This window comes from Meriones unguiculatus, chromosome 11 (assembly GCF_030254825.1).
Source record: "Meriones unguiculatus strain TT.TT164.6M chromosome 11, Bangor_MerUng_6.1, whole genome shotgun sequence".
Taxonomy (NCBI): domain Eukaryota; kingdom Metazoa; phylum Chordata; class Mammalia; order Rodentia; family Muridae; genus Meriones; species Meriones unguiculatus.
The window spans coordinates 20,395,395-20,420,835 of record NC_083359.1 but is presented as its reverse complement, the minus strand read 5'-3'; the positions used below and the strand labels follow the sequence as shown (position 1 = coordinate 20,420,835).

The following is a 25,441-nucleotide window of genomic DNA, read 5'->3' as shown; positions in this document are numbered from 1 at the left end:
ACTGGGGGAGGGGCATGGGAGAAGAGGGAGGGAGGGCAGGATTGGGAGGGGAGGAAAGAGGGGGCTACAGATGGGATACAAAGTGAATAACTTGTAATAAAATTAAAGAGAGTGTGAGTGTGTGTGCACATGTGTGTGACTTATAAGAACAGAAAAGAACAACTCTGACATGGATACAAGAAATGAAACTGTGGTGCATTCACTATGGAAATGAATATGATAATTTCCACTAGTGATAGCCATTAGCAAGAACTCAGATATATTTTTATAACATCAGTCAAAAAGTAGAGACAGCTCCAGAGTTTATCTGCACATGAATAGATAAGTAAACTGTGATATGAGCTGGGCATGATGGCACATGCTTGTAACTCTAGCACTTGCAAAGCTTAGGCAGATTGTCAAATGTGATACCAGCATAGAGGATGTAGAAAGAGCCTTCGTTAAGAAAATTTGTATATACATACAGTGGAATACGGTCAGCTTCAGAAAGGAAAGGGATTCTGAGGCATACCGACAGCAGTGACCTTGGGAAATACTATGCAAAACGAAATGTGCTTTTCACAGATGCTATGCGATTCCTCTTCTGTAAGCTACGTAGACTACACAGAATCACAATAGTGATTACCAAGAGCTCTAGGGAGTGAGATTGGATGCACTGATACAAATATACGTGATTCACTGAGCTACATACCTAAAACTGTTTAAGATGGTAAATTTTATGCTACATACAGGTTAGCCACAGTTTTTAATTTTTTAAAAATATGAAATATTGTTGAGTTTCTAGAATTTGTATAAGCAGGAAGGGGTGGTAATAATAGCACAGAGGACAAGAGGAAGAAATGACAGTGCACTGACAGCGTGCTGGCTCACACCCAGGGTCTCAGCCCGGGGTGGGGTGGGGGTGTTGGGGGAAGGGGGCTGGGGGCGTGGCTGAAGCAGAATTTTTGCATGAAATTGAGGCCAGACTGGTCTACTTGTAAATATTAGACCAGCCTAGAATACAGAATGAGACATTGTCTCAAAAGTGGTTGGGAGAGGCAAAGAACTATATATACTTTTAAAGTGGTTAAAGATACATACCCTAATGCTAAACTACTACTAAAATAGCAGAGTAACAAATTACATAGCTGAGGTCATTGAGATACCTCAGTGCTTAAAGGCACTTCCTATACAAGCATGATCCCTGAGTTCACTCCCAGAATCCACATAAGCATAAGATAGACCTGACTCTTGCACATTGTCCTCTGACTGCCACACAAATACATGTATACATATACAAAATTAATTAATATAAAAAATAAAGAGTTATAGCTGGGCATGGTCACACACACCTGTAATCCCAGCACTCGGAGGAGGCAGAGGCAGGCAGAGCTCTGTGAATTCAAGGCCAGCATGGTCTACAAAGTGAGTCCAGGTCAGCCAAGGCTACACAGAAACCCTGTCTCAAAAAAACAAACAACAAAAGAGTTGTAAGTATACCCAACAGAGGAAATGAATAGGACACATGGAGTAGGAAGCAATTTTCAAGTGGATAGATTTACAAATTAAAGATCCAATAATCCTGGGATCGGAACACATCAGTTGAAAGCAGAGATTAAGAGATTAAGATAATGGCTTTAAAAAAAAAAAAGGCAAGACCTGTCTATGTGCTACCTCAAAAAAAAAAAAAAAAAAAAAACTTTAAATACAAAACTGCATAGGGCTAAGAAGGTATTTCAGGAGCATGATGCTTGAATAAATACGCAAAATAAAATAACCTTTTTGGTGTTTTGTTGTTCTTGTTTTGGTTTGGTTTGGTTTGCTTTGCTTTGCTTTGCTTTGCTTTGCTTTGCTTTGCTTTGCTTTGCTTTGCTTTGCTTTGCTTTGTTGCTTTGCTTTGTTGCTTTGCTTTGTTGCTTTGCTTTGTTGCTTTGCTTTGGTTGGGCTCACTTTGTCCTGGTTTGGCTGGCTTCAGACTTGCAAAGATCTTCTTGCCTCTGCCTCTGAAAGTGCTGGGATTATGAAATAAACTTTTAAGTGGTTATATTAATGCCAAAGTAAATTTCAAAGCACAGCTGTCCCTGGGGATCAAAGTTATTTCTTAACAAACAAGAAGATATCTCAATCTTAACGACAAAGCTTAGTAACAAAGCTTTACAAATGGGAGGTGAGAAGTGTTGACCTGCACCAAGAAGTGAACCCAGAGGCTTCTGCCTTCTCAGTGACTGAAGTGTAGACAGCCAGAGAGCAGCCAGTGAAGAAGAGCATGCCAGCTAACTTAGCCTGGTGGGCATTCATAGAGAACTCCATCTGAGAAAGCAGAGCGTGCATTCTAGGCCACAGAACAAAGGAGTCTGGTTTATACAAAATGTGATGTGTTTACTGACCACTTGAAATCAAATAAATAAATAAATAGCAGGAGAGTCCCAGGAACCCTCAAATATGTGAAAATTAACTCATGGTCATGGGAAATCAAAAAAGAAAGAGAGAGAGAGAGAGAGAGAGAGAGAGAGAGAGAAAGAAAGAAAACCATTTGAACTGAATGAAACAGTCCTTCAAAATTAGAATGCTGTCTTTAAAGAGTGCATAAAAATAAACTGTGAGCTCTATCCATGGGGTCTCAAGATGTTTTTAAATGAGTATTATATGTGCCCCTAAAACGTATTCAGTTTAAGCTCATTGTATCTCTAAAAGGCTACTTTTTTTGCTTTTATTTTCAAATATGCTAGACAGAACTCAGGTTAAAAAAGACTTGAGAAACAAAGCAACTAAATACTACTTAGACTTTATATCCCCATTTATACAAGCCAACTATCAAAGACATTCTGGGGCTCAAGAGATGGTTCAATTGCTCTTCCAGAGGACCCACATCTGGTTCTGAGCACCCATATAGGGAGGCTCACAATCTCCTGCAACTCTCGCTCCTGGATATGGAACATCGTCTTCTTGTCTCTGAGAGCACACACACCCAGCATACATACATTACACAGACACACAGACATAAATAAAAACTAAAAATAAATCTTAAAAACATCTTTTTAAAGGAAGATATTCTGTAGGCAGAGAAATTGAAGTATGTAGCTGCAGGAGGAGACAATCTTGATTAAGGGTTGTTGATTGTATTAAGTAGAACAGTACCATCAAACAAAAGCCTCTGTTAGAGAGATGCAAAATGAAGACTGAATGAACCAACAAGTTATGTGGTACAACTTTGAAATCCTTAAAATACAGGGGAATTGTTAGGTGAAACTACACGCAAAATAGTAATAGTTAAACATAGCCGGTAGATATCAAGTTGTTCATTAAATTGTTTTATTTTGTATTTTTAATGTTTCCCTAATGCTCTCCTATTTTGTTTTGTTTTTATGTCTTTACAAACAGTGTGAGGTCTTCTTTGTTTTGTTGTTTCCCCTTCCCACTCCTTCAGGTCTTTTATCTGCCTTTGCTCAGTTTAAAATGTAGTTATAGGCAGGCCTTGGGGGTGCATGCCTTTAATCCCAGTAGTTGGAGGCCAGCCGGGTCTACAAATCGAAACGAGGTCAGCCAGAGCTACACAGAGAAATCCTGTCTGGAAAAACCAAACCCAAAACAAGCAAACAAACAAAAAAACCAGTTGTATTTAAACTGGCTGTCTAAGACAGTCTCAGTTTGCGTCTGTCATCCTAGTGTGAACTCAGACTCACAACACGTTCTGATTCTTCTGCCCAGAATCCCATCCTCTTTCTGGCTCCTTATTAACTCCTCCTGGCCTGGTTTTCCAAGTCTTGGCTTTGGTATCATTTCCTCAAAGCCTTCCCTGGCATTCTTCCCTATGCCTAACCCGTCCCCAGCACACCACCACCAAATAAGGTGTATTATGTGGTCATTTCCTAAGTTCAGGTGGCTCCTTAAGGCTTCAAGTTCACTATCATGTCTCTTTGCTATTTGTGTCTGTCAGTGTTGGATAAGTAGTTTTAGAAATATCTGAGTTAAGCTGTGACACATATTTCCTCAACAAGCAATTCAACTAGAACACAGAATTTATGGTGTAACTGCCAGCTTTCTAAAATTTTATTGCATTTTCAGAATACTTACATAATATGACAGAAGTGTGGTCTGGGATGATAGATGTCATATCTTTAATTATTTAAAATAAAGATCATGTGCTCACTTGATCATCACATACTAAAATGAGAACCGTTATGCAGAGACCTTCCATTTAATGTCTTCTTATTTTTCATTTTCTTAGCGGCGTCTTGGAGATGCAGCCAAGAAAGCCATCAGTAAATTGACAACTAGAACAGTGAAAAAGGGCGACAAGGTACAGTAATGAAATTGCTTTTCTCCCTCACGCTTTGCCTGTCTGGAAAGCCTTCAGCTAGCCTTTCAGTGTCCGGTGCTCAGGTGCTCTCACTATTAGTAGAATCAACGACTGCTTGCAGCTAGCGCTGGTTGTTCCTGAAGTTCTCTACTGTTAAAGCATAGCACGTATCTGCCAGGAGCTCTAATGAGACAAATTGCACGTAAAATAGCCAAGAGAGGTACGTTTGCTTCTATTTGTTAGGACTGCTGCATCTGTTTTGGGTTTTGTTTCTTCCCAATTAAGTGAAGACATGAAGACCTTCATTTCTAGGATATCTCAGTTAACAGTTAAAAAGGACAGTTTGTCATTGTTGGACCTAAAGATTAAGGGGACCAGTTCAAAGAGACTGTGACAAATAACAGCGGAGCCTCTCACCAGAATTCCCTAGTCAGAGCTCAAGTGCTGGAGCGCCTTCGTGTTAGTCCCTACATTCAGTCTAGTCAAACGCACCAAGAATTTAAAAAGAAAGAAATCTCTAAAGGCAAGAAACCAAGACTATCTGCCCACACCCAGGGCTAATGCTTTAGCAGAATGCTCTGGAAGGAGGATTTTGTGTGATTCTCTGTTTTCTTTGTTTTGCCACGTTTTTTCACCATTTTTATTCTCATGCCCCTGAATATTGGAGCCTAGTTGTCCTCAACACAGCTCCAGAGATAGAGACATTCTCACTCTGTGTCACTATACGCTATGAAGGAAAAGGTACTTGTAGAAAGTAGAGGCTGCATCCAGACAGCTTCACTTAGACCACTCCCTGGTACAAATGCTTTCTTGGCTTGGCCAGCTGTTATTAATTAGAAATTCCCTGAATTTGGTACAGCCTACCTAATCATCCTCTATCCCTCCCCTGAACTAAGTCTCTCCTATGATTATTAAAGCTAGCACATTTTTTTGTATCCCCTACACCTGCCAGAGGCTGACCTGCCAATCATGTGGCCATGGCTTTAGGTTATTGGCATACTTTGTTTTCAGACAGCTCTAGTGGAATCATCCTCAAGCCAGAGGATAAAGGAAGTTAATTAACCTGGTGACCAAACAACTGCCTGGCCTTTCCTGATTCTTGATAAATACCCATTATTGAGTTAAACTAGTGCCTACCCCAAGTCTGTGACCAGGGTATAATTCTCAAACTTGAGTTAGGATTGTAATAGAGAAACCTAATGAGCACTCCCCATCATTTGTAACTGTTTTAGAAATTGATCAGCTGTGTGAGCCTCTTGGTGAAGACCTCAATTTTTTACATTGTAACAGTAAAACCTATTGAGGATTTGGGTAGACACTTGATAATTCAAGGTGATCCACTATGAATTATGGTAAAATTAGAGCTCTGGCTCATTCTAAGACATATCATAAATAGAATTAGTATGGATTGTATGATTGGCTCATGTGTGATTTAGGTCAACATACTTAAGCAAGTGAAAAGTTGTTATTTTTAGTCTCTTTGCCTTTATAGCTACCTGCACACCATAGGAGGGTTCTTAGCTGAGTATGTAGCTCTTCTGTGCACATGTTCAGCTGCTATGCTTTTTGTTTCAGGAAACAGATCCAGACTTCGATCACTGTGCAGTCTGCATAGAGAGCTATAAGCAGAATGATGTTGTCCGAGTTCTCCCCTGCAAGTATGTCAGCTTTCTTTGTTTCCAAGGAACAGTGTTAATGTCTCCCTTCCAGAGTCAGTGTCTGCTTGTTCCTGAAAGCCACCTGGCCAACAGCTCTGCTGACAGGCTAAGGCCCAAATGCTGATTATGGGAGGTCACAGTCAACTCTGACCAGAGTCCCTCCCAAGAATTGCTTGTATGTCTGTATGAGAAAGCATAACAACATCCAGGCACATTATAACCTGAGTCTATTTAGTAATCCTCAGTGGTAGCTCAGTGGTAGAGGACTTGCCTAACACGTACCAGGTTGTGGGCCTAATCCCAAGTACAGCCAAAAAAGACCAAAACAAAGCAAACAAATGAAAAAGCACTTTTTGTTTCTTTCCATCTCAAGTCAAAATTCATTACAAAGCCTTCTCATGAGCCCTCCACCACATCCCTTGCCTCTGGGTTCCACGGTGCTAGAGGCCTGAGTAGAATGGGAGAACTGCCATTCTACTGCCATTTGTAGCTGCTCTGGACCAGTACACTACTCCACGGTTACATTTCTGTCTTCCCTGATCCCCCACGACAATTTAGAATGGTTGTTCCTTTCTTATTTATTGGCTAGCTTTTCATTCTGTGGCAAAGTATCTGACATGGCTACTGAAGAAAAAGGTTTGTTTTGCATAGTCTTGGAAGTCCTCAGTGCAGCATCATGTTGGTTTAGCCTCTAATAAGGGTGACAGATGACAGCATACATAGTGGGAGTCCATGTGAAAGCAGGAGGACAGGCTAACCACACTTGCTGCTCTTGTAACAACCTCGTGAGAACCACCAGAAGAGCCCCACACTACCACAAGGTCCCATTGCCCAGAAGTTCTGCAGCTTACCAACAGTGCCACCCGTGTGACCAGAGTTTTCACCACAGTAGACTCTGGGAGGCTTGCTCTCAGACTACACCCAAACCATTGCACAGTTGTCCAGTGGAGAGAAACCAGCAGCAATTCCAGGGTTATAAATTCCAATATGGCAGAGCTAGTAAAAGGGTCTGGCTTTAATTATACGTTCCTTACATCAGATCTCTAGCTGGAGCCCTCCTTTCCTCCCTCCTGCTCTTTTCATCCTCTCTCTTTTGAGGCATATCACCAGCATTCTTTTCACTTTAAGACAGGATCTCATTAAGTTGCCCAGGCTGGCCATGAACTCACTCTGTAGCCCAGACTGACGTTAAACTTGCCAAATTCATGCTTCGGCTTATCATATAGCTAAGACTTCGGGCCTGCACCATCAGGCTGGGCTATGCAAACTTCCTTTATAAGCATGTTGATTTCTACCATGGTTTTATGCTAAGCTAGGGAATGTGAAACACCGAGATTCCTGTTCTGAGTGTACAATGTAAAACCACCTACTAAGAACCCTAAAACCGAAGATTTACGCTTTCTTCTCTTACCTCATGAAACAGTACTCACATAGGCCTGCCTTGTGAACTTGTGACTGGATAAAATTTATAGGCAGTTATGTCTCCATGAAGTTATCAGTCCTAGAAGCAACATTTTGTGCCTAGAAAACACACACAAAATAGATTACTTTTTTTTTTTTTTAATCTTGGATCTCTAGAAGAATGCTGTATACAGAAATAGAAATCCAAGATTATGGAGTAAGCATTCTAATTCTAGGTTACACAAAGGAAAATCTTACCAAGCTCAATATAAGCGGCCCTATGGAAAATTATGTACTGACCATTTTCTTCATTCAGTTATTTAAAATCTAAATGTGTGAGTGAGGCTGAAGGAAATACATTTACAAAGCAAGCCCAGAAAAGGATCATTGGGGTGCATTAAAAAACAAAGTCAACAAGAACCTGCTTTGACCAGGAAGCTAAGAGTTAAGAAATTTCTTATCTTTGTATCCCTTCCCAGGAACCCCTGGACCCAGCTGGCACCTAAAACAGAAAGAAAACAAAGTCATTCACAAGTATTACTAAAATGAAAATGCCTTCCTCAGGGGAGTCTGATCCTAAAATAGATGACTCTGGGCTGCTTGCTCTCATTTTTGTCATCCCTGAAGACTTGGCTTTTCCAGTTCATTCTGAGTTTGTTCTCTCTCTCTCTCCTCTCTCTCTCCTCTCTCTCTCTCTGTCTCTGTCTCTCTCTCTCTCTCTCTCTCTCTGTGTCTGTCTGTCTGTCTGTTTCCCCCCCCATCCCAGTTTAACCCAGAGCTTTCTCAACCTGACTTTGTGTCAGATCAGTGAAAAATTTTATAAAGACCCAAAAGAGTCCCACCATACATCTTTATTTTAGTAAGTCCCTGAGTGATCCTGATACCACAGGGTCACACTCTCCACTGAGGTCCACAGTCTAGTGGAACCTTATCTGTTCCTGCAGCTAAAACAAAACAGTCGCTTAGCCTTTGTGCCTGAGCTGGTTTTAAAGAGTTCAAGCTTTGGCAAACTTCAGGGAATTTCTTTGCAGTCGGGTTGCAGCACCATCCCTCCACCCTGTCCTTGCTTTGTGCTAAATATGCTATCCTGCTTGTGTTTGTTTTCCATGTAGCTTTGCAGTCAGCTGATCTCTTAAGCCTCAGCAAGTTGCTGCCTTCTTTAAATTATAGTGTTCTGCCTGCTCAGAACATGTTGTCACCTTACTCTAACAACAGTGTCATCCTCACATGCAGTAAAAATTAACTTTTCCCATTGAGCAACCTTTGGACAACCTTTGACCTATATGGGGTTTCTCAGTGTGGGCACTGCTGACATTTCAATCAGATAAGTCTTTGTTTGAAGGAGAAGGTGGGGTAAGCTGTCCTGTACATCACAGGACATTCACCATTGTCCTTAGCCTATCCACTACTCCCCCAAAGCACCTATACCACACAGTTTTGACAACCCGGAATGTCAGCAGGTGAGAATCACTAACCTAGATGTCCACCCAGGAAGTTCTTACCCCAAATCATCTCCAGGCTTCTTATTTGCAGTCAGTGACTCTGGTAGCTGTAGCTCTGTGTTCCTGTTCAGTGTCTTTCCACTTGGAATACCCCACTCATCTTTTATGTTCTCTCACCCTGAGCCTTGCGTGGATTTCTCCATCTCATGTGGCTAAGCACTTTTGCCCCTCACTGTCTTCGACCTGGTCTTTGAAAAGACTAGATAGAATTCCACCCCTGGCTGGATGCCAAGTGCTAATCAGAGCCTTTCTCCTCTCCTGGTTGCCCTTCCATGTTTATCACAGCAGTGTCCCCGTAAACACATCCCTAGCCCCATAGTTCTCACTTTCCGACAGTGAAATTCATAGAGAAAAGAGTTGTTGGAATTCCCTGTCTGCCTCTATGTCCCCGTTGGCACCTCCTAGCATGGAAAAGGCAGCTCTGGTCTGGTGCTGCTATTTCTACCTGGTCTTTGCCTGCCAGCTTTTTTCCTTCCTAGGGGACCTTGATCTATTGACTGTCTGTTCCCTCGGCTTTGTTATGTCTGTCTGTGCTCATCAGCATTTAATCATCCACAAGCCTTTGAGACTCTAGTTTGTTTTAAGTCCATCCATTACCCATACTGCCCTGCAGCCAGCTTTTGGTATTTGTATTTGTGTTCACTGTCTCTCCTCAGTCAGAGGAAGACAGGCAGCTGTCTATGTCTGTCCTTCATTTTTAACAAGCATACTCTGAACCAAACCTTTCTCTATAGATACCAAACCTCTTGTGAATTGTTTTGTCACATGACCTTTTCTTTTTGTCCTCTGTCACAGTAATTCATTGTGGACAGATGGCAGTTGGCATTGCTTTAGGGACCTCCTGCTTGTGTCCGTTGATTACAGTTGATCATCTTTTGGATGTTAGCCATCATAGCTTCAAAACTGAAAAACAGTCACCTTATTTAAAGGTTAGCCACAAGATTTGAGTAGGTAAAAATATTGGGGAGGAGAGCACTGCAGCATGAAGATGCCAGCCAGAGCAAAAGCAGGGCAGGAAGCTGTTTGCTGGCTGGCTGGGGGGTTGCCGCAGTCACGCCCACCTCAGGGAGGTCGGCTTAAACAGCATCTGCCAGGCCTGGCTGGGGAGGGAGTTCTTGTCTCTGACCTTTAATAATCCTGGATCCTTTTATGTTTGCCAGATCCTTAACATGGCACCCAGAGGCCATGGAAACAACTCACCTCCAGTGTAGACGCTTCCAGTCCCCCCAGTCCCATTGGTTTTTGACCTCTCTATTTCTGGCCCCAGGGGAGTAGGAGGGAGGAGGCCCTGCGGTGTTGCAGGCTGTGTTCCTTCCATAATCTATGCAGTTTCCATTGTGTATCTCACAGCATCTCTCACAGAAATAAAGGACATGGTGGAAGCTCTGCCCTGTCGTCCACTGTTCTCTACACATCCCAGCCCACAGATTAGCCCAAATTAGTGTTTTTTGGTTTTTTTTGTTTTGTTTTGTTGTTTTGTTCTTTTTACAAGAGCTTTTCAGGACAGTGAAGAAGGGCTACTTTTCAAGTTCTAGCCCCTTTGCTGCACCCTCTGGCTAGGGAAAGGGCACCAGGATGGATGTGCTGGTGCCGAAGGTTTGTTTCAGGAGTGTTCTTCGCCATTTACTGGGGTGCTGTGTGATCATTGAGGTCACTTCTCCTGTTTAGCAAAGCTTTCCTCTCTTAGAGTATTCTTGGCACAGTGTTTCTTGTGCTTCCCACAGCCTTGTGAGGTAATCAGACCTGCCTTCCCCACCCTCCCACCCCATGGTCCTTGAGGGGAGACAGCTGAGAGGCAGGAATAGTGGTGGGCCAAAGCTCCAGAAGCTTAATAGGAAAACTTTTTATTTTATTTTATTTTACTTTCTCTGTGTAACAGCTCTGGATCTCCTGGAACTCACTCTGTAGATCAGGCTGGCTTCAAACTCACAAATATTCACCTGCCCCTGACTCTCGAGTGCTGGGATCAAAGGTGTGCACCACCACCACCCAGCTTAGTTAGCAAAATTTTCATAGAAAGAAGATGAAGGACATGGTGGCTATGGTGAACAGTAAGCTGAGGATGTAAACACAGGAAAGTGGAGAGAACTGGCGAAAAGGGGAAGCTGTAATCCCAAGCAAGCATTTGTCTGCAAAGGTGAACAGGTAGAAGAGCGCAGGAGTGTTCAAGGCTGGTGGACACAGAGAACAGGGGCCCGGAAAAGCTATGGGAGTCAGAGACTAAGGATCTGGGGAGAGGCGGTACACAGAAGCTGGACCGAGGGAGAGCAGAAAAGAGTGTCCCTGAGTCATGGAGTAGTGTCTGGTGCACAGGTGAGGGTGAATAGCTAACAGGAGCAGCTGTTTCAAAGAGAAGTATTCCTTGCATGTTTTGAGTTAGCTAAGGAAGAGAGGTTTTTGTCTACAGATATGCAGTTAGTCTTTATTGTCTTCTCTTAACCGCACAAAGGGGAACATGGAATGGGGTGCTTTTCTTCTAGGTAGGTCACCAAATCTACAAGAGAATTATTACTTCAGATCCCACCATAAGAACAGTCCACTTAGAGCTCATATAAGGTCAAAAAAACAGGTGTAAGCCTTAAACTCAGTGTGTGAAAACTTCACATGTGAAAACCAGATACAGTCATAGGGTCTTGTCATCCTATCATGAAGAGGTGAAGGCAAGAGGATCAGAAATTGGAGATCATCTTCAAGTTTGAGGCTCACCTGGATTACATGAGACCTTGTCTCAAAGAAATCAAGTTAGGAGGTACGCCATTTTGTTCTTTTCTGAATAACCAGTACTAGGAAAAGCAAAAACACTTCCCAGGTCAGGCCAGAGCCAAATGTTATCCAGAGACAGCTGGTGCTAGCTTACACCAGGGTTTCTACCATCAGCTGGTTAGGATTCAGCTACCATATTCGCCTTCATATCTCCCACTCCTGAACCAAATCGGCCCTTTCAGAGATTACCTGATCTCTTTTACTCCAATAGCCGGCCAGATCCCATGGTCCATCCTGTGGCTGGAAAACCTTGTCAACTCCTTCATGGCACTAGCCGAGCCCCCAGATCCATCAACTGGCTCCAGATATATACAGATTAGGTGACTGTAGTTTAGATTCTACAATTTTGATGCGCTCTAAAGGGACATTCACATGCGCCACAGAGGTTATAAGTACTGTCCTGGGCTGGTGAGGCAGTGTGATGTGTAAGAGCACTCACCACCAAACCTGATGACATCTCTGAGCCCTGGATCCACTTGACTGTAGGAGAGAACTGACTCCTTCAGGTTGTCTCTGACTGCCACATCGTGAGCATGCTCACAAAGAACGTTTTTTAGAGCTGGGCATGATGGCACACTCTTTTAATCCCAGCAGTCAGGAGGCAGAGGCAGGCAGATCTCTGTGAGTTCAAGGCCAGTCTGATGTACAAAGCAAGTTCCAGGACAACAGTCTCAAAACCTGTCTCAAAAAACCAAAAGAGGGGCTGGAAAGATGGCTCAGTGATTAAGAGCACCCTCTGTTCTTCCATCAGGATCCAGGTTCAACTCCTAGCACCCACATAGCACAACTGTCTGGTAACGCCAGTTCCAAGGAACCTGACACCTTCCCACTAATGCACATAAAATAAAATAAAATAAAATAAAATAAAATAAAATAAAATAAAATAAAATAAACATACTCTTAAAAAAACAAAAGAAAGAAAAATAATGTTTTAAAAAAGAAACAGTAACAGCAGCATTGTTTTGTCCTATTGACCACTACAGCCTGCCTTGGCCCAGTTGAGAGCTGCTGAACAGTAGCTGTGGATGACCCTTAGTAAGGGCTGTCTTCAGAAGCCCTCATCCTTCCCTGGAGCACTCTCCTATGTCCAATCAAGTAGAAAGAGGCAGACACAAACCTATAAGTTTAGGTCTCCCTATGGATTGATGGCTTTCCAGTCTATAAAGTGTCTAACAAAATGTATTCAGGGGTAAGAATGTTCTATCTCAAGGTCTCAGAATAGACTGACAAAACAAAAATTCAAGATCTTTATTCTGGGCTCCAAAGAAATGGGTAAAAGAGCATTGAGTGGAAACTGTGGGATAGTATATATTATTGGCTGAAATTGTCATATGCATCGTAGTTAAAAGTTTTCTAGACCACATTTTTAAATCAAAACTGCATTTTCCTTTCCTTTTTTTTTTTTTTTTTTTTTTTTCCCCAAGACAGGTTTCTCTGTGTAGCCTTGGCTGTCTGACTCGCCAATAAACCAGGCTGGCCTCAAACTTATGGCAATCTGCCTGCCTCTGCCTTTCTGAACACTGGGGTTACAGGCGTGCATCACTGAGCCTGGCCAAAACTACATTTTCAAATAGCTAACTGTAATGGCATTTTTTTAAACTACTTCCTGGGTCCTTTTTCTCTCCTCCACCCTTCTCCACCCTTATTAACCCCCTATCACTAGATAGGAGGAAAAAGAAGATAGAAGGGAAAGGGGTCAAAATTATTGTTAGACTGCTTCCTGCTGATTAGGGGCATGAAGTTTCTTGGGGCAAGTTTGATCTTCACTGTCAGGATATCTAATTTCTTCTCATTTCTTTGTGCACAACTACTTGACAAACACCAACCAATAGCATCCAACCACCAACCAGCCAGCAGCAACCTTGCCTCTCAGGACCCTAGCATTTATATATCCAGAATTCCAAATGTCACACACTCTCAGAAACAATCTGCAGCTGTCAAAACCATGCCCCTTCTAGAGCACTAGGCAAATCATAGTCACCTGCTGTAAAGCAGCCTCGTATCTCCACACCTAGGATTAAAACAAAAACATATTCCCATAATATTTCTGTTTTTTAAAGAAATCAAAATTACAAATTTTCACTGTAGTAAAAAAAAATATTAAATTATAAATTAACAATCAAGGTTAAAGTAATATGAAGGCCCATTTGGTATTTCTCAAATTGTCTTTTATCCCAAACTCAGAACCTTTCTTCCAAAACTGCCTGAGTATCTGTTGATGGCCCCTTTCTGTTAACCCAGCACTCCAGGCTCCCCATGCTGCGTGGCAACTTCTTCAAGTTCTTGTGAAAGAGTGCCAGAGCTTGGGCATGGTCTCTGCCTATCCACCTTTTCTCCAGACTTTCACGGGAACAAGTTCCTAGTCAAAGAATACAGGCCCTCCCTGGGTGGCTGGCTTCTATTGGGAGGATATAACTCTCTGTTCTCCTGAATAGCAGAGGATACCATCCCCACCCACTCCCTCACCCATCCTTAGCCCTTTAACACCAGAATCACCACCTGGTGATTTCTTCTTAGATATGGTTCACCCCCTTAGAACAGTTCTAACTGCCCTGGGACTTTTACCAGTGTTCAACATTGGTTGACCTCCGTAAAACTACCACTTATCAAGAGCACTCTTGATTCAGCTGCAACTTAATATCATTGTGAAACTCCATTTTTCTACATGAACTATTCTTTTAAAATACAGCTGGTTTATAAATCTGGTTATCTTTATTCTTAATATACTTCTCTAGATCTCTCCAAGTGTTTTCTGGAATTCAGTGGCATGAAAAGGCAAGTTGGAGCACAGTAGTTTACACCTAAAGTCCCAGCTACTCTGGAATCACTTGAGCTTGGGACCACCCTGGGCAACACAGCAAAACCCTGTCACTTACAGCATCCTTGTGTTGGATCCCCAGCACAGCACAAAAACATGTCTAGCATTCACCTCCCACTCACTCTCATTACAGTGCTGTTACCACATGAGACTGGGTTCTAGACGCTTCTGTAAGTTACCTTTTTATATGCCACCACTACTTACCTCTTCAGCATTGAACATGCCCTAAAGTAGAAAACACTAACAATGCTAATTCTTGACCTAGGAGTTCATCAGTATGTAATTTATGACATAATTTTCTGTTATTTTCTAGGCATGTTTTCCACAAATCCTGTGTGGATCCCTGGCTGAGTGAACACTGTACCTGTCCTATGTGCAAACTTAATATTTTGAAAGCCCTAGGAATTGTGGTATGTTCTCTGTTTATACAATATCATATCCACATATAATGTAATACAACTGGCATAATAGAAGGCATGACCAAATCTCGTTATAATACACCAGCTCTCTTTGCCATGTAGACCTTCTTGGTACAAGAGAGCCTTTTTTCCAAATGACTTACAGGTTCTAAACTACCTCAGGGAGCTCCAGGAGAGATATCTCAGCTGATAAAGACTAAGGCTTTCAACTAAACTGTCAAGAGAAGTATATATCTAGGCTATACTTTTAATAGAAAAACAAGTTTAAGTCTTTCACCGTTACTACCTGTCCTCTCTGGGCCAAGTCATCCTCACTGTGAGACTAGTTTACAGAGGCTGTCTCTGATGGCCAGCATATGGAATTGTCCTCTGTCCATTTTGAATGGGGCCTTCCGGAATAAATGATAGCTGCTATGTTTTCTTGGAAGTGATAGTACTTTAAGTATCAGCTCTTAGACTGAGTTTCTAATTTTTTTTAACAGAACTTTGAGAGGCTTTAAAATAGAGTTCTTTTGCTCTAGGAGCTGTCCCTTGTGTGAGCCACTGTTTTTCATGTGCTGTTTCCTACAGACAGAAGGGGCCACTTCTTTCTCTGCTGTTGGTGTTTCGTACCCCCTTCACATGGGGAGAGATTTGGCTGTAGCTGGATGCTTAGGCTTTGAAGCAGATTATTTTCGTACAGTTTATAAGCCTGAGCTTTGATCTGCTCTTAGTTGTATGCTTTGTTTTTAAAGGTAGAAATTTGGTTTGGTTATGTTTTTTAACTAGGTACCAAGTAAATGGAGCATTTTCAAGAAGTTACAGTGTAAATGATAGGGCTCCACTCTGGTTTTTCTTTGTACTGTTGTGGGGAGAAAAAGCAGCTGATTTTTTTTTTTTTTTTTTTTTGAAGAAAGGTTCTTAAATGACAGTAGGAAAGGTAGGTGGGCAGGTAAATGAGACGTCTTTGCAGTGGGTGTTCCGCATTCAGGGTTTCATGAACTTGTTCTTAAAATGATGTTTAATGTGGAAATATTTTGCAGCCAAATCTGCCATGTACTGATAATGTAGCATTTGATATGGAGAGGCTCACCAGAACCCAAGCAGTCAACCGAAGATCAGCCCTCGGTGACCTTGCCAGCGACAGTTCTCTTGGCCTTGAGCCACTGCGAACTTCAGGGATATCGCCTCTTCCTCAAGATGGGGAGCTCACTCCTCGAACGGGTGAAATCAACATTGCAGTAACAAGTAAGTGGGGATCCTTTGCCCAGGCACCAGACAGCATTGCTGCCTTTGTTGGGCATCTGGTGACTGTCAAGGAGAAAGATGCAGCCACCTGGTCCAGCACTTTTGTAAAGGAAAAGATAGTGTGTACAATTAAACAGGTGTTTGGAATAACAAAACTTTCTGTACAGTAAGGAATGTGCTGGTGATTATGTGGTTAGGCCTTTAAAGGTTTGTCTTAATGGCTGTTTGGTAAGCCTTGTTTTGAAATCATTGCGTTGCAAAGAGGCATTTTAAAGAGGGACGCTGGAGTGTAATGCGGGCTGGCAGGCAGCAGTGTCGGTGTGCTGTGTGCTGAGCACTGCCTGCTGCCCATGAGCTCATCTCCCAGGCTATAAGAAACTTGGCAAAAAAAACTAATGTAGAATTTGAACCTAAAAAATATTCTGGGCTAGTTATGAATGTCTTAATTGTTGAACTGTTAATAAGCAAAAGTGTACTGTTGTGAGGACAGTGCCCATCTATATACAGTGTGAGTGGGCTGGTGGCGTGTGTATGGGTGTTGTAGGCATTCATCCATAACAAGCAACTTCTTTTCTCCATTTTCATCCTTTACATGCGGTTTCCATCTAACAACCCTTCACCCATCTCTCGTCGCCACTCTGGTGCTGCCTTTTCTAATTATGCTGCTGCCTGCCCAAGACTTGAAGCCTAGAGTTGATGGGGCTCCACTTACCTTTTGGAGTCAGTAACAGACATGGGAGCAGCTTATGGAATAGCGTGCTCTTTACATGTTAAGACTTCTGTGGCCTGTCTTGTTGAAGTGCATGGTTCTAAACCATCCAGAGATTGCCATTTGTCTGAATGCCAAGAGCTTCATTCCTTTATAAGTAAAACTGTTCTTTGATATAGTGTGGCTCATTTCTCACCATTTCCTGATGCTTGTTTTAGCAGCATTTCATGCTTTTCCTACTTTGGCATTTAGGTTTTATTGTCTAGAATTTCAAAATCTGGTCTAACAGAACGAAAGGAGATAAGTGATTTAAAATTGCATTTTTGAAAGTCTGTTGTTGATGAGGCATTTATTGAGCACCTACTACATTAAGCACACATCTTGTTATTTTTATGTGTAAATGTCTTCAAAATCTTGATAATAAAATCTTTTGATGATAAAAATAATTGACATACCAAATAAAGCACTTTTATCAGAATTTACACATAATGCCAATAAAGAAAATCATGTGATTGTCGAGACCCAGAGTACCTCTTTTCCTTCCAAGTCCCTTATTGCCATAAGCAAGTACAGTACATTCAGCCAACACCCACTGTGTGCAAGGCACTGTGCTAACTAAGCAGTGGGCCGTGAGAAGGTGACCCAGGCACAGAAGATTGCTGCTGAAGTGCTCTTGGGTCTGCCAGGTGGTGCTGTGATGGCATTTCTCACATACAAAGACAAACATAGGTTCGTGTGTTCAGAATTCAGAAATACAGATGTGATTAAAGTCACTAAGTGTCGGTCTGCTTATCATGAACAGAGGTTTATTAGAAAGCGAGTTGGGTGACAGCTCCGTGCTGGGACACATGCTGCAAGGATCTCAGTCCAATCCCAGTGTGGAGGAGTCTGCCTTTAAGGAAGACAAATAAATAACAGGCACAGTGGAACATGCCTATACTCTCAGTTTTCCTAGCACTTAGGAGGTAGAAGCAAACAAACTGGAACCTCAACTATCGTTAAAAGAAAAGGAAAAATTAATATTGTGTTAAGCTCCTTGCTGTTGATAACCATCTCTTAAATTTTTAAAATATTCATTATTCCTAACTTTAAAAAATACATAGATTAAAATCATGGATTTTCCATGAGTTCTTGAATGTTCATGTTGACTTAAATAAAAAGCTTAAATCTAATGATGTGAAAACCTGTAATCCAAGAAGCAGTGGCTGCAGTGTTATATGAAGAGTTTGCTAGGCATTCTAATCATATAAACCAAGCAGGCCAGCAAAGATGAGCTGCTAAAACAAACTCAGCCATCTTGGGAGTGTAGAGAGTAAGTTCTCTAAGCCTTTTCTGGAAAAGAGGCCTGTGCACACACAGTTTACACAGTTTTAGGATTCAGGAAACCCAGACTAAGAAATACCCAACGTGGAGCTGCTGGGAGCACTTGATATTCTTCCAAGGGAACCCAAGTTTAGTTCCCAGCACCCACATGGGTTACAGCCATTCGTAACCCCAGCTCCAGGGGGGTCCCACACCTTCTAATCTCCATGGCCACCTGCACTCACACACATAATTAAAACTAATTTTTTAAAAAAAGAATACCCATGTTACATATATGAAGTCATATGAAAGTCATTATTTTGTATACTAACTAAAAAAAAAATGTTAGGATGAAGAAACCTCTTGCTAGGCAGTTTTGCATATATGATCATTTGTCATGCCTTGATACATATATAGAAGAATTTTAAACAATTACTTTGTTAAGCCATCCCTATTTAGTTTACTCTTGAGAGTATTTTGTAGTCAAGACTTTAGAGCAAGCCAGATTGGTTCTCCGGCCCCAGTTTAGTCTCCCTCCTCCTCGTACAGGCATGACTTTGATTTTGACTTCTACACAACAGAGTTTCAGCTCTTTGATAGCCAAGTACCTTGTCAGTCTCTGCCCCTCCTACCTCTCTACAAAGACAGAAGGACCAGTCTTACTTTTCAGCAGGAGTCACAAACCTATTTTCTTGGTACAACTGTGAAGACTTTTTAGTATGAGTATTCTAGACTGATAGATATGAAAAAACAGTGCAGACATGAGTGGCTTGGAGGAGCAGCTTTCTGCTTAGTATGCCCACAAGACTTGAGAACCCCACTCCATGTTCCTAACCCTTATCTAAGACGGAGTACTAGAGTCATGCAGAAATAGCAAAAGGAGATTTAAAAAATGGTTACAAGTATGGTTGTTCTGCTGTCATTTAAATTCACAGTAACATGTATGTCCATGTACAGTTCTCCTACATAAAGTATTCCATGCCTTTTGGTGGCCACACTCCTCATGTACTTCTGGATCGAAACTGAAAGAAATGGTTGAGCCATGCTTTCCTTTCTCCTTGCAGCTTTTCCCAGTACTTCCACTAACCTTCTCTAGTTAGTAGCTTTCTGGCAAACTTCCTCCTGCTTGACTTCCTTGAGCCAGCCTTGGCTTACACCTCCGTTGACGTCTGCTTCGTATTTGAGGGAAGTGTTGACATCGATTTGACTTAAACCTTCTCCCCAGAGTGATTTCCTCCCTTTCCTTTGTCAACAGAAGAATGGTTTATTATTGCCAGTTTTGGCCTCCTCAGTGCTCTCACACTCTGCTACATGATCATCAGAGCCACAGCTAGCTTGAATGCTAATGAGTAAGTAACAAATTGTTTTTTGGATTGCATGTGCAAGATGATCCCAAGAAAACATGTAATTTTCATGAAGATGGTGAGACTTGGCTTCCCACCTGTTTCATGCTGATCCCAACAGGATCATAATTAGCAAAATAATTTATTTCATGAGCATCTATTTTTGGTCACATGGAATGGGAGTTCACTTTGTTCAGTAAGACCAGCATACATGAGCAAAAGCTCTGGAGGCCCTCTAATACAGGCTGGATCCACAGCATCATGCAGATGCCAGGACACCAGAGCAGGCTCAGTTTGTGAAGAACACCAGTGGCCTCAGTGGCCTCACCATTGACAGGAATAACCCCACTCTGCATGTGCTCAAAGGACTTTGCCAGGAGCGTGAGTCAACTTTTGGGAGAACACAGAAACCTTTGCCTATGGTCAAAGATAGGAGAGAAATGGGAAGGAAATCCACTACTCTCAGAACACTGTAGGGAGGTAGAGATGTCAGAATAGACTGCCTCTCCAAGGGCAAATAGAGGCCAGTATAGGTTACAGAAAGGTAAAGCTGGCCTCCATAAGCCTGATGACCTGAGTTCTCCATAAGGAACAATACCAGTCAGGCTTCTTACTGGTGAGATGGCCTTGCCCCAAGGAATGCTCAGAGCTAGGAATGCTGGCAGAAGCTGCATGTCGCTATGAGGGCTGCTGTAGGGAAGACATCATTTTGATGCAGTGATTTTCCAGAAGTAGTATTCTATGGTGATATACTGGAAGGGCTTTGTTTTCTTTTGCTTTAAATCTTGTCATTTACTATTCAGGCCCTTCTTTTATTGGATTATCCATACAAGTTAGAGATGGCTGCAGCCCAGGGCCAGTGCCCAACTTCAAGCTACATTGCTACTGTGCACATCATCTACTCTCCATGATGGAGTGTGGCCTAGCACTTGAAGTTGTCAACAGTGACCAGTCTCCTAGAATAAATTAATACTGTTCAGCTGAAGAAACATAAAACTTCGGCTTCCCCTGACATCTTACCTCTAACCTGATCTGTTGACAAATACTTGCAGGAAATACCTTCTGGCATCTGTGACCACGTACATATTGAGAGGTTATTGTGGTATTGTGGTACACTGGCATTTCTTCACCCTTTAGATTATCTATCCATTAGGTCAGTCAGCAGCTAGCTACTTCTGTTGATGCTACTAGATGCAGTTGCCATCAGGATACAATGTCAGATTCTAGAGTCAGACACGTAGGTTTGACTCTCACTCTGCTCCTCCCTTTTTCCAGTTGTGAGACTTGGCCATTTAAATTTATCTGAAGATTATTTTAATCATCAAAATAAACAGATAAAGTAGTCTACATCATAGGGCTATTGACGTAGCACCGTGCCTGGTACGTATTAAGTGCTCAATAAATGTTAGCCAAACTAAGTCCGTTGAGATTCTGCTACAGTTGTGTGAAAAAAGATGGCCGTCTGGGACTGGTGGGGTGGCTCTTCAGGGAAGACCCTTGCTGCCAAACCTGATGACCTAAGTTTAATCCAACTTCCACAATTTGTCCTCTGACACATACACATACACACATATAAAACAGATCAATGTAATTTAAAGTTAAATTAAAGCCAGTAAATTTAATTTTGTCTATGAAATTAGAGACAGACAGAGCATAGGAACTCTGGGTACTCATGATTTCAAAAACACTTTCATTCATAGTGAAGTCATTGTTTTGTCTGTAGTCACTTGTCTTGCTAATTCCCCATCAAGCTAAATAATAACATAAGCCCAGTTCTTAAGATTTTGCCAGTGAGAGGGCTGATGAGCTGATTCAATGGGTAAAGGCACTTGCTGCCAAGCCTGACTTGAGTTCAGTCACATAATCTACCTCATGGTTCCTGCAAGTTGTCCTATCACCTCCATACACCTGCCATTGCAGACACCGCATGCACACCCCGACACATAAAATAAGTAAATGTAATTAAATATTTTAAAACATTCGACTATGAGTAACAATTAGTACAAACAGATAGTAATGCTGTGGGCACTTGTGTAGAATTACTAGACAATTTAATGGTCTGCTTGCTCACTCAGAATCTTAGCAGAGGCTCAGTCTATACATCAAATACTTTAAAGAATGCTAAATAGGAACCCAGTGCCTGGGTTGTACTGCTTCAGTTGCTTGCATAAATGCATTACTCAGAACCTAAGTCATGGGTCTTCACGGCCATGTCTTAGTCAACCCCTCACCCATTAGCCTTTGTAGATGGTTGATTTGCAGTTCCTCGTTTGACTATTACTTCTTTGCCTTCAAAATCATTCTAAAGGACAGTGTTCCTAACCCCATTTAGAGAGAAAGTTGAGTGAGTGTGTGTGCATGTGCACCTGTGTGTACCCTGAGAGCGCATAAAAAGACAGCCACCAAAATATTGCTGGTGGGTCTCTTAGGTTATATTTTCAGGGTAATGTTTTCCTCTCCATTATGAGTTATATGTGGCTTGGGGGTTTTGTTGTTTTTACAAGCATGAATCACTTGATTTTTTTTTTAAGTGCATTTATTGTGAGAGATAAAGATCAGTCTCTCTGTGCCAGTGTTTCTTTAACAGGTTGGTAGAAATTTCTCAATGGTTTTATTCCAGATAAAAAGTTTTTTAAAACAACTTTATGATTCTTTATTTATGGATTTTTTTAACCTACCTGCTCATTTTGCCATTATCTAGCAATAAATTTACAGCGAAGATGAGGAGTGCATCACTACAGCCAGCTTGTTACGCTTCTGTTTGAGAAGAACATTGAGAAATGAGCAGAGTGCTAATATATAAGGCTCTGAAAATGGAGGGATGCTTTGCTTAGACAGGAGGGAAGAGTAGAGAAGAGGTATCTCAGGGTGTCCCAAGGACTGGTAGAGAAAAAAGGAGCTGCTATGGACTAAGCACCCCTGTGTGTGCACAGTAGCCTCATAATGTACAGCTAGTGCAAAAGAGAACAAGGCTTAATATAGTTCTAGAGCCCTTGAGGCATCACAAGGAAGTGGGTTTGATGGACTAACCTAACTTTCTATCAGGCAAAGTTATCCATATGGACAACGGGTAAGCTAATGAGCTTGCTAGCTGTTGCCTGGCTATTCACCCAGAAGCACGGTCTGGAGCTGTGAGAGGCAGGTTTCCCTTTGAGTCACACGCTGCTGGGCAGGATTGGAGCGTGTGTGACAAGCAGTAGGGTTGCTTTCTAGTTGCCTCTTTCAGGACTTGACATTTCAAAAGCAAAGTTACCAGGCTTCTTTACCTTCTCCCAGAGTGAGATCTGTTTTGCTTTGTGACCTACTAGTACTCCCTCATACACGACGAAACAGAAGGTGGCTCTTACTGCCTGCCACATCCTGTGATGTAAACTGTCTTGTGCTTTATTTCCCTGTCAGAACTTTAAAGTTCTAAACTGACTTTAGGAGCATTTTGAGAAACACTGGTCAAGAATTTTAGAGGTCTATTTCTTGGTCAGACTAGCATCCATCTTTGTTTTTTATGGTACAAAGAATACCTCTCATGTAACCACAAAGACTTAAGGTTACTTTCTGAGGAGTATGCTAGGACTAGGTCATCTTCCTTCTTGCTGTATTTATTCTTTTATCCAATCTGAGGATGATACTTTAGACAGATAGGAGGAAGGATTGAGTGATCCCTGACAATGCTTAAGGAGGACAGTGGGATTCAGGCCTCTGCTCCCAACTCCTTTCTTTACCCTGCTTGGGCCTGACTACTCCAAAGAGCACTGAGGGCTCCAATTGTGACCAGAGAAGAAAGTTTATTTTCTGAGAAGATGATTTGGAAGAAGAGTCCTAAGCAAAGCAGCAGTTACCTTTGGTCTTTGGTAGTGGCCATTTTCCTTTTTCTCAGAGCACCTAATGTTACTGTTCCTAAAAGGCCCTTCTGTCTCACAATACCCAGGTTTTCTAAGGAGATATTACAAGGAAGATGTGGCACTTTGAGCGGGGCCTATGTCAGATGAGCAAGGGCGCTTATGAAAAGTGACCGTTGTTCATAACAGAGCCTTTTCCACAAAAAGTTGGCTAGCTCCCTTAGTCATTGTAATGCCATGCCTCAGTGCTCACTGGACACCAGCCTCATGGGGAACAGGGTGAGCTGAGAGGCCTGGCCACCTCTGCAGGAGTTGGAAGTGAAGAAAGTGAGCGAGAGAGGGAGCGCTGTACTCTGTGGGACACACCTGAGAGAGTGGCTGCTTTTGCACTGAGGAACCTCACAGAAGAAAAGGGCGCAGAGTGAGGAGAGGCAGAGCAGAGTCCAGACCTTTGTATAAACACTGGAGAGTGGTTGAGGCTTTTCGTGGTGGCTGAGAGGAATGGAGGCAGAAAGATAGGTAAAAGTGGGAGTTGGAGGAAGAAGTCATCACAAGGTAGGGAAGAAATGAAGAGACCTGGAGAGTTGTATGACAGCCAAAAGTCAAGTGGTTTGAAGCATGGATCCCCCACACAGTGGAAATGAGCCAGATGTGGTGTTAGGAAGGTGCTGCTTAGGGAATAAGCCAAGTACAGAGGGTTGTGAGACTAGAGTGGTCTTACAGCGTCAGGGGCTGCAAAGGACGAACAGGATCCTGGGGCACCAGGAAACTTTCCAAAGGACTGTAGGTACTGATTAGCACCTCTTATAGAGACACTAAGATAACACTCAGTGCACCCAAAATCTGAGCGGTTCCTAGAACGGATCGCTGCACATCCCTGAGCTGTGCTCCTCAGCTCTTCCTAATAAGCCATGGTAGTCTAGAGCGGTAAAGAAGAACACGTTCAGCAAAAGCAGCTACAAAACCAGCTTGGATAACACCTGCCCGTCCTCGTCCTCCTCTCCCCCCCAAAGTTAAACAGGGCACTGCTCCCCATCTTTTTCCTATTTTCATTCTGGGAATGTTAAAGCATTTTGATAGGACGAGCTGCTCAATTACCAGTCGGAAACTGCTGGTCTCTGGCAGCTAAGGCTGGGGACAATCCCAGGCCATCCTGCAGTTAGGATCATGTCTCTGTTGTTTTAGAATATTGACAGCTACCCTGTAACTAATTAATGACCTCTGTTTTCCCTTTTATTCCATAGGGTAGAATGGTTTTGAAGAAGGAAAACACTGCTTTCTGACTGATTGCCTTGAAGGAAAAAGAACCTATTTTTGTGCATCATTTACCAATCATGCCACACAAGCGTTTATTTTTAGTACATTTTATTTTTTCATAAAATTGCTAATGCCAAAGCTTTGTATTAAAATAAATAAATAATAAAATGAAAGTACCGTGTTGCTAAGTGTCCTTTGCCAGCATGTGTTTCGGAGGCTGATTTTGATACCACGTGTAGAATGTGCTCACAACTCCGTAAGAGGGCAGGGACAATGCAGTGTGGCTGCTGGTGTTTAAGGTGGGCTCCTTCTGTGCCTGACTGGCGTGGCAGAGCAGGGACATCCTGTGTGGCACTGCTCCCTTGGTGCCCAGCTGGTTTACTCCATTTTATTTTCCTCACAGATGCCTGTAACTCTGGTAATTTCTCCTTCCTTTGTCTGTGGCCCATGGGCCTTCACCAGGACTTGAGTTTCACATCCAGAACTTGTAGCTGTTGCTTCCATTGTATATCCCACACCTGGGAGTGTGCTTTGCGTGTAGTAAGTGCTCAATAAATTTATTTGTGGGACAAAGGAATGAGTTGCAAGGACTTCCAAACCAAGACACTTCTTTTACGTAGTGTATACAGTACGCTTTTTCAAAAAGAGAACGCAAAAGAATTAACTGAGAGCCATTTTAACGTGTGTAAATGAAATGTCTTTGCCTAATTGAAGAAACTATTGAGCTGTTTTGTCATATTATATGTTTAAAGGATTGTTGATATTTGTAAACTCTAGAGTAGTCAATTCTTGGGCTTTCGTATTAACATCTCTGAAATATCATGTTTCTGTGGGTATTCACAGGCCACACAGCCATCACAGGCCTCTTAATTCCAGAACATTTCATCACCCCAGAAGGAACTCCCACACCCACTCATAGAACTTCCC

The 25,441-nt window shown here is 42.2% G+C and overlaps 1 protein-coding gene across 3 annotated transcripts in view; it reads left to right on the top strand.

Annotated features, from left to right (window-relative positions):
* Nucleotides 1–25,441, top strand: part of Rnf130 (ring finger protein 130) — a 104,599-nt gene that overhangs the window by 60,802 nt on the left and 18,356 nt on the right. The window contains exons 4-9 of one of the 3 annotated variants that reach the window (XM_021651737.2): nucleotides 4,208–4,279; nucleotides 5,855–5,937; nucleotides 14,735–14,831; nucleotides 15,863–16,067; nucleotides 19,334–19,427; nucleotides 24,502–24,687. In XM_021651737.2, coding sequence (XP_021507412.1) covers nucleotides 4,208–4,279; nucleotides 5,855–5,937; nucleotides 14,735–14,831; nucleotides 15,863–16,067; nucleotides 19,334–19,427; nucleotides 24,502–24,517 — 567 coding nt within the window. In that variant the 3' untranslated portion in view covers nucleotides 24,518–24,687. Of the gene's footprint in view, nucleotides 1–4,207; nucleotides 4,280–5,854; nucleotides 5,938–14,734; nucleotides 14,832–15,862; nucleotides 16,068–19,333; nucleotides 19,428–24,501; nucleotides 24,688–25,441 lie in introns of those variants that run through there. The other 2 variants (XM_021651739.2, XM_021651738.2) reach the window with 2 other exon arrangements.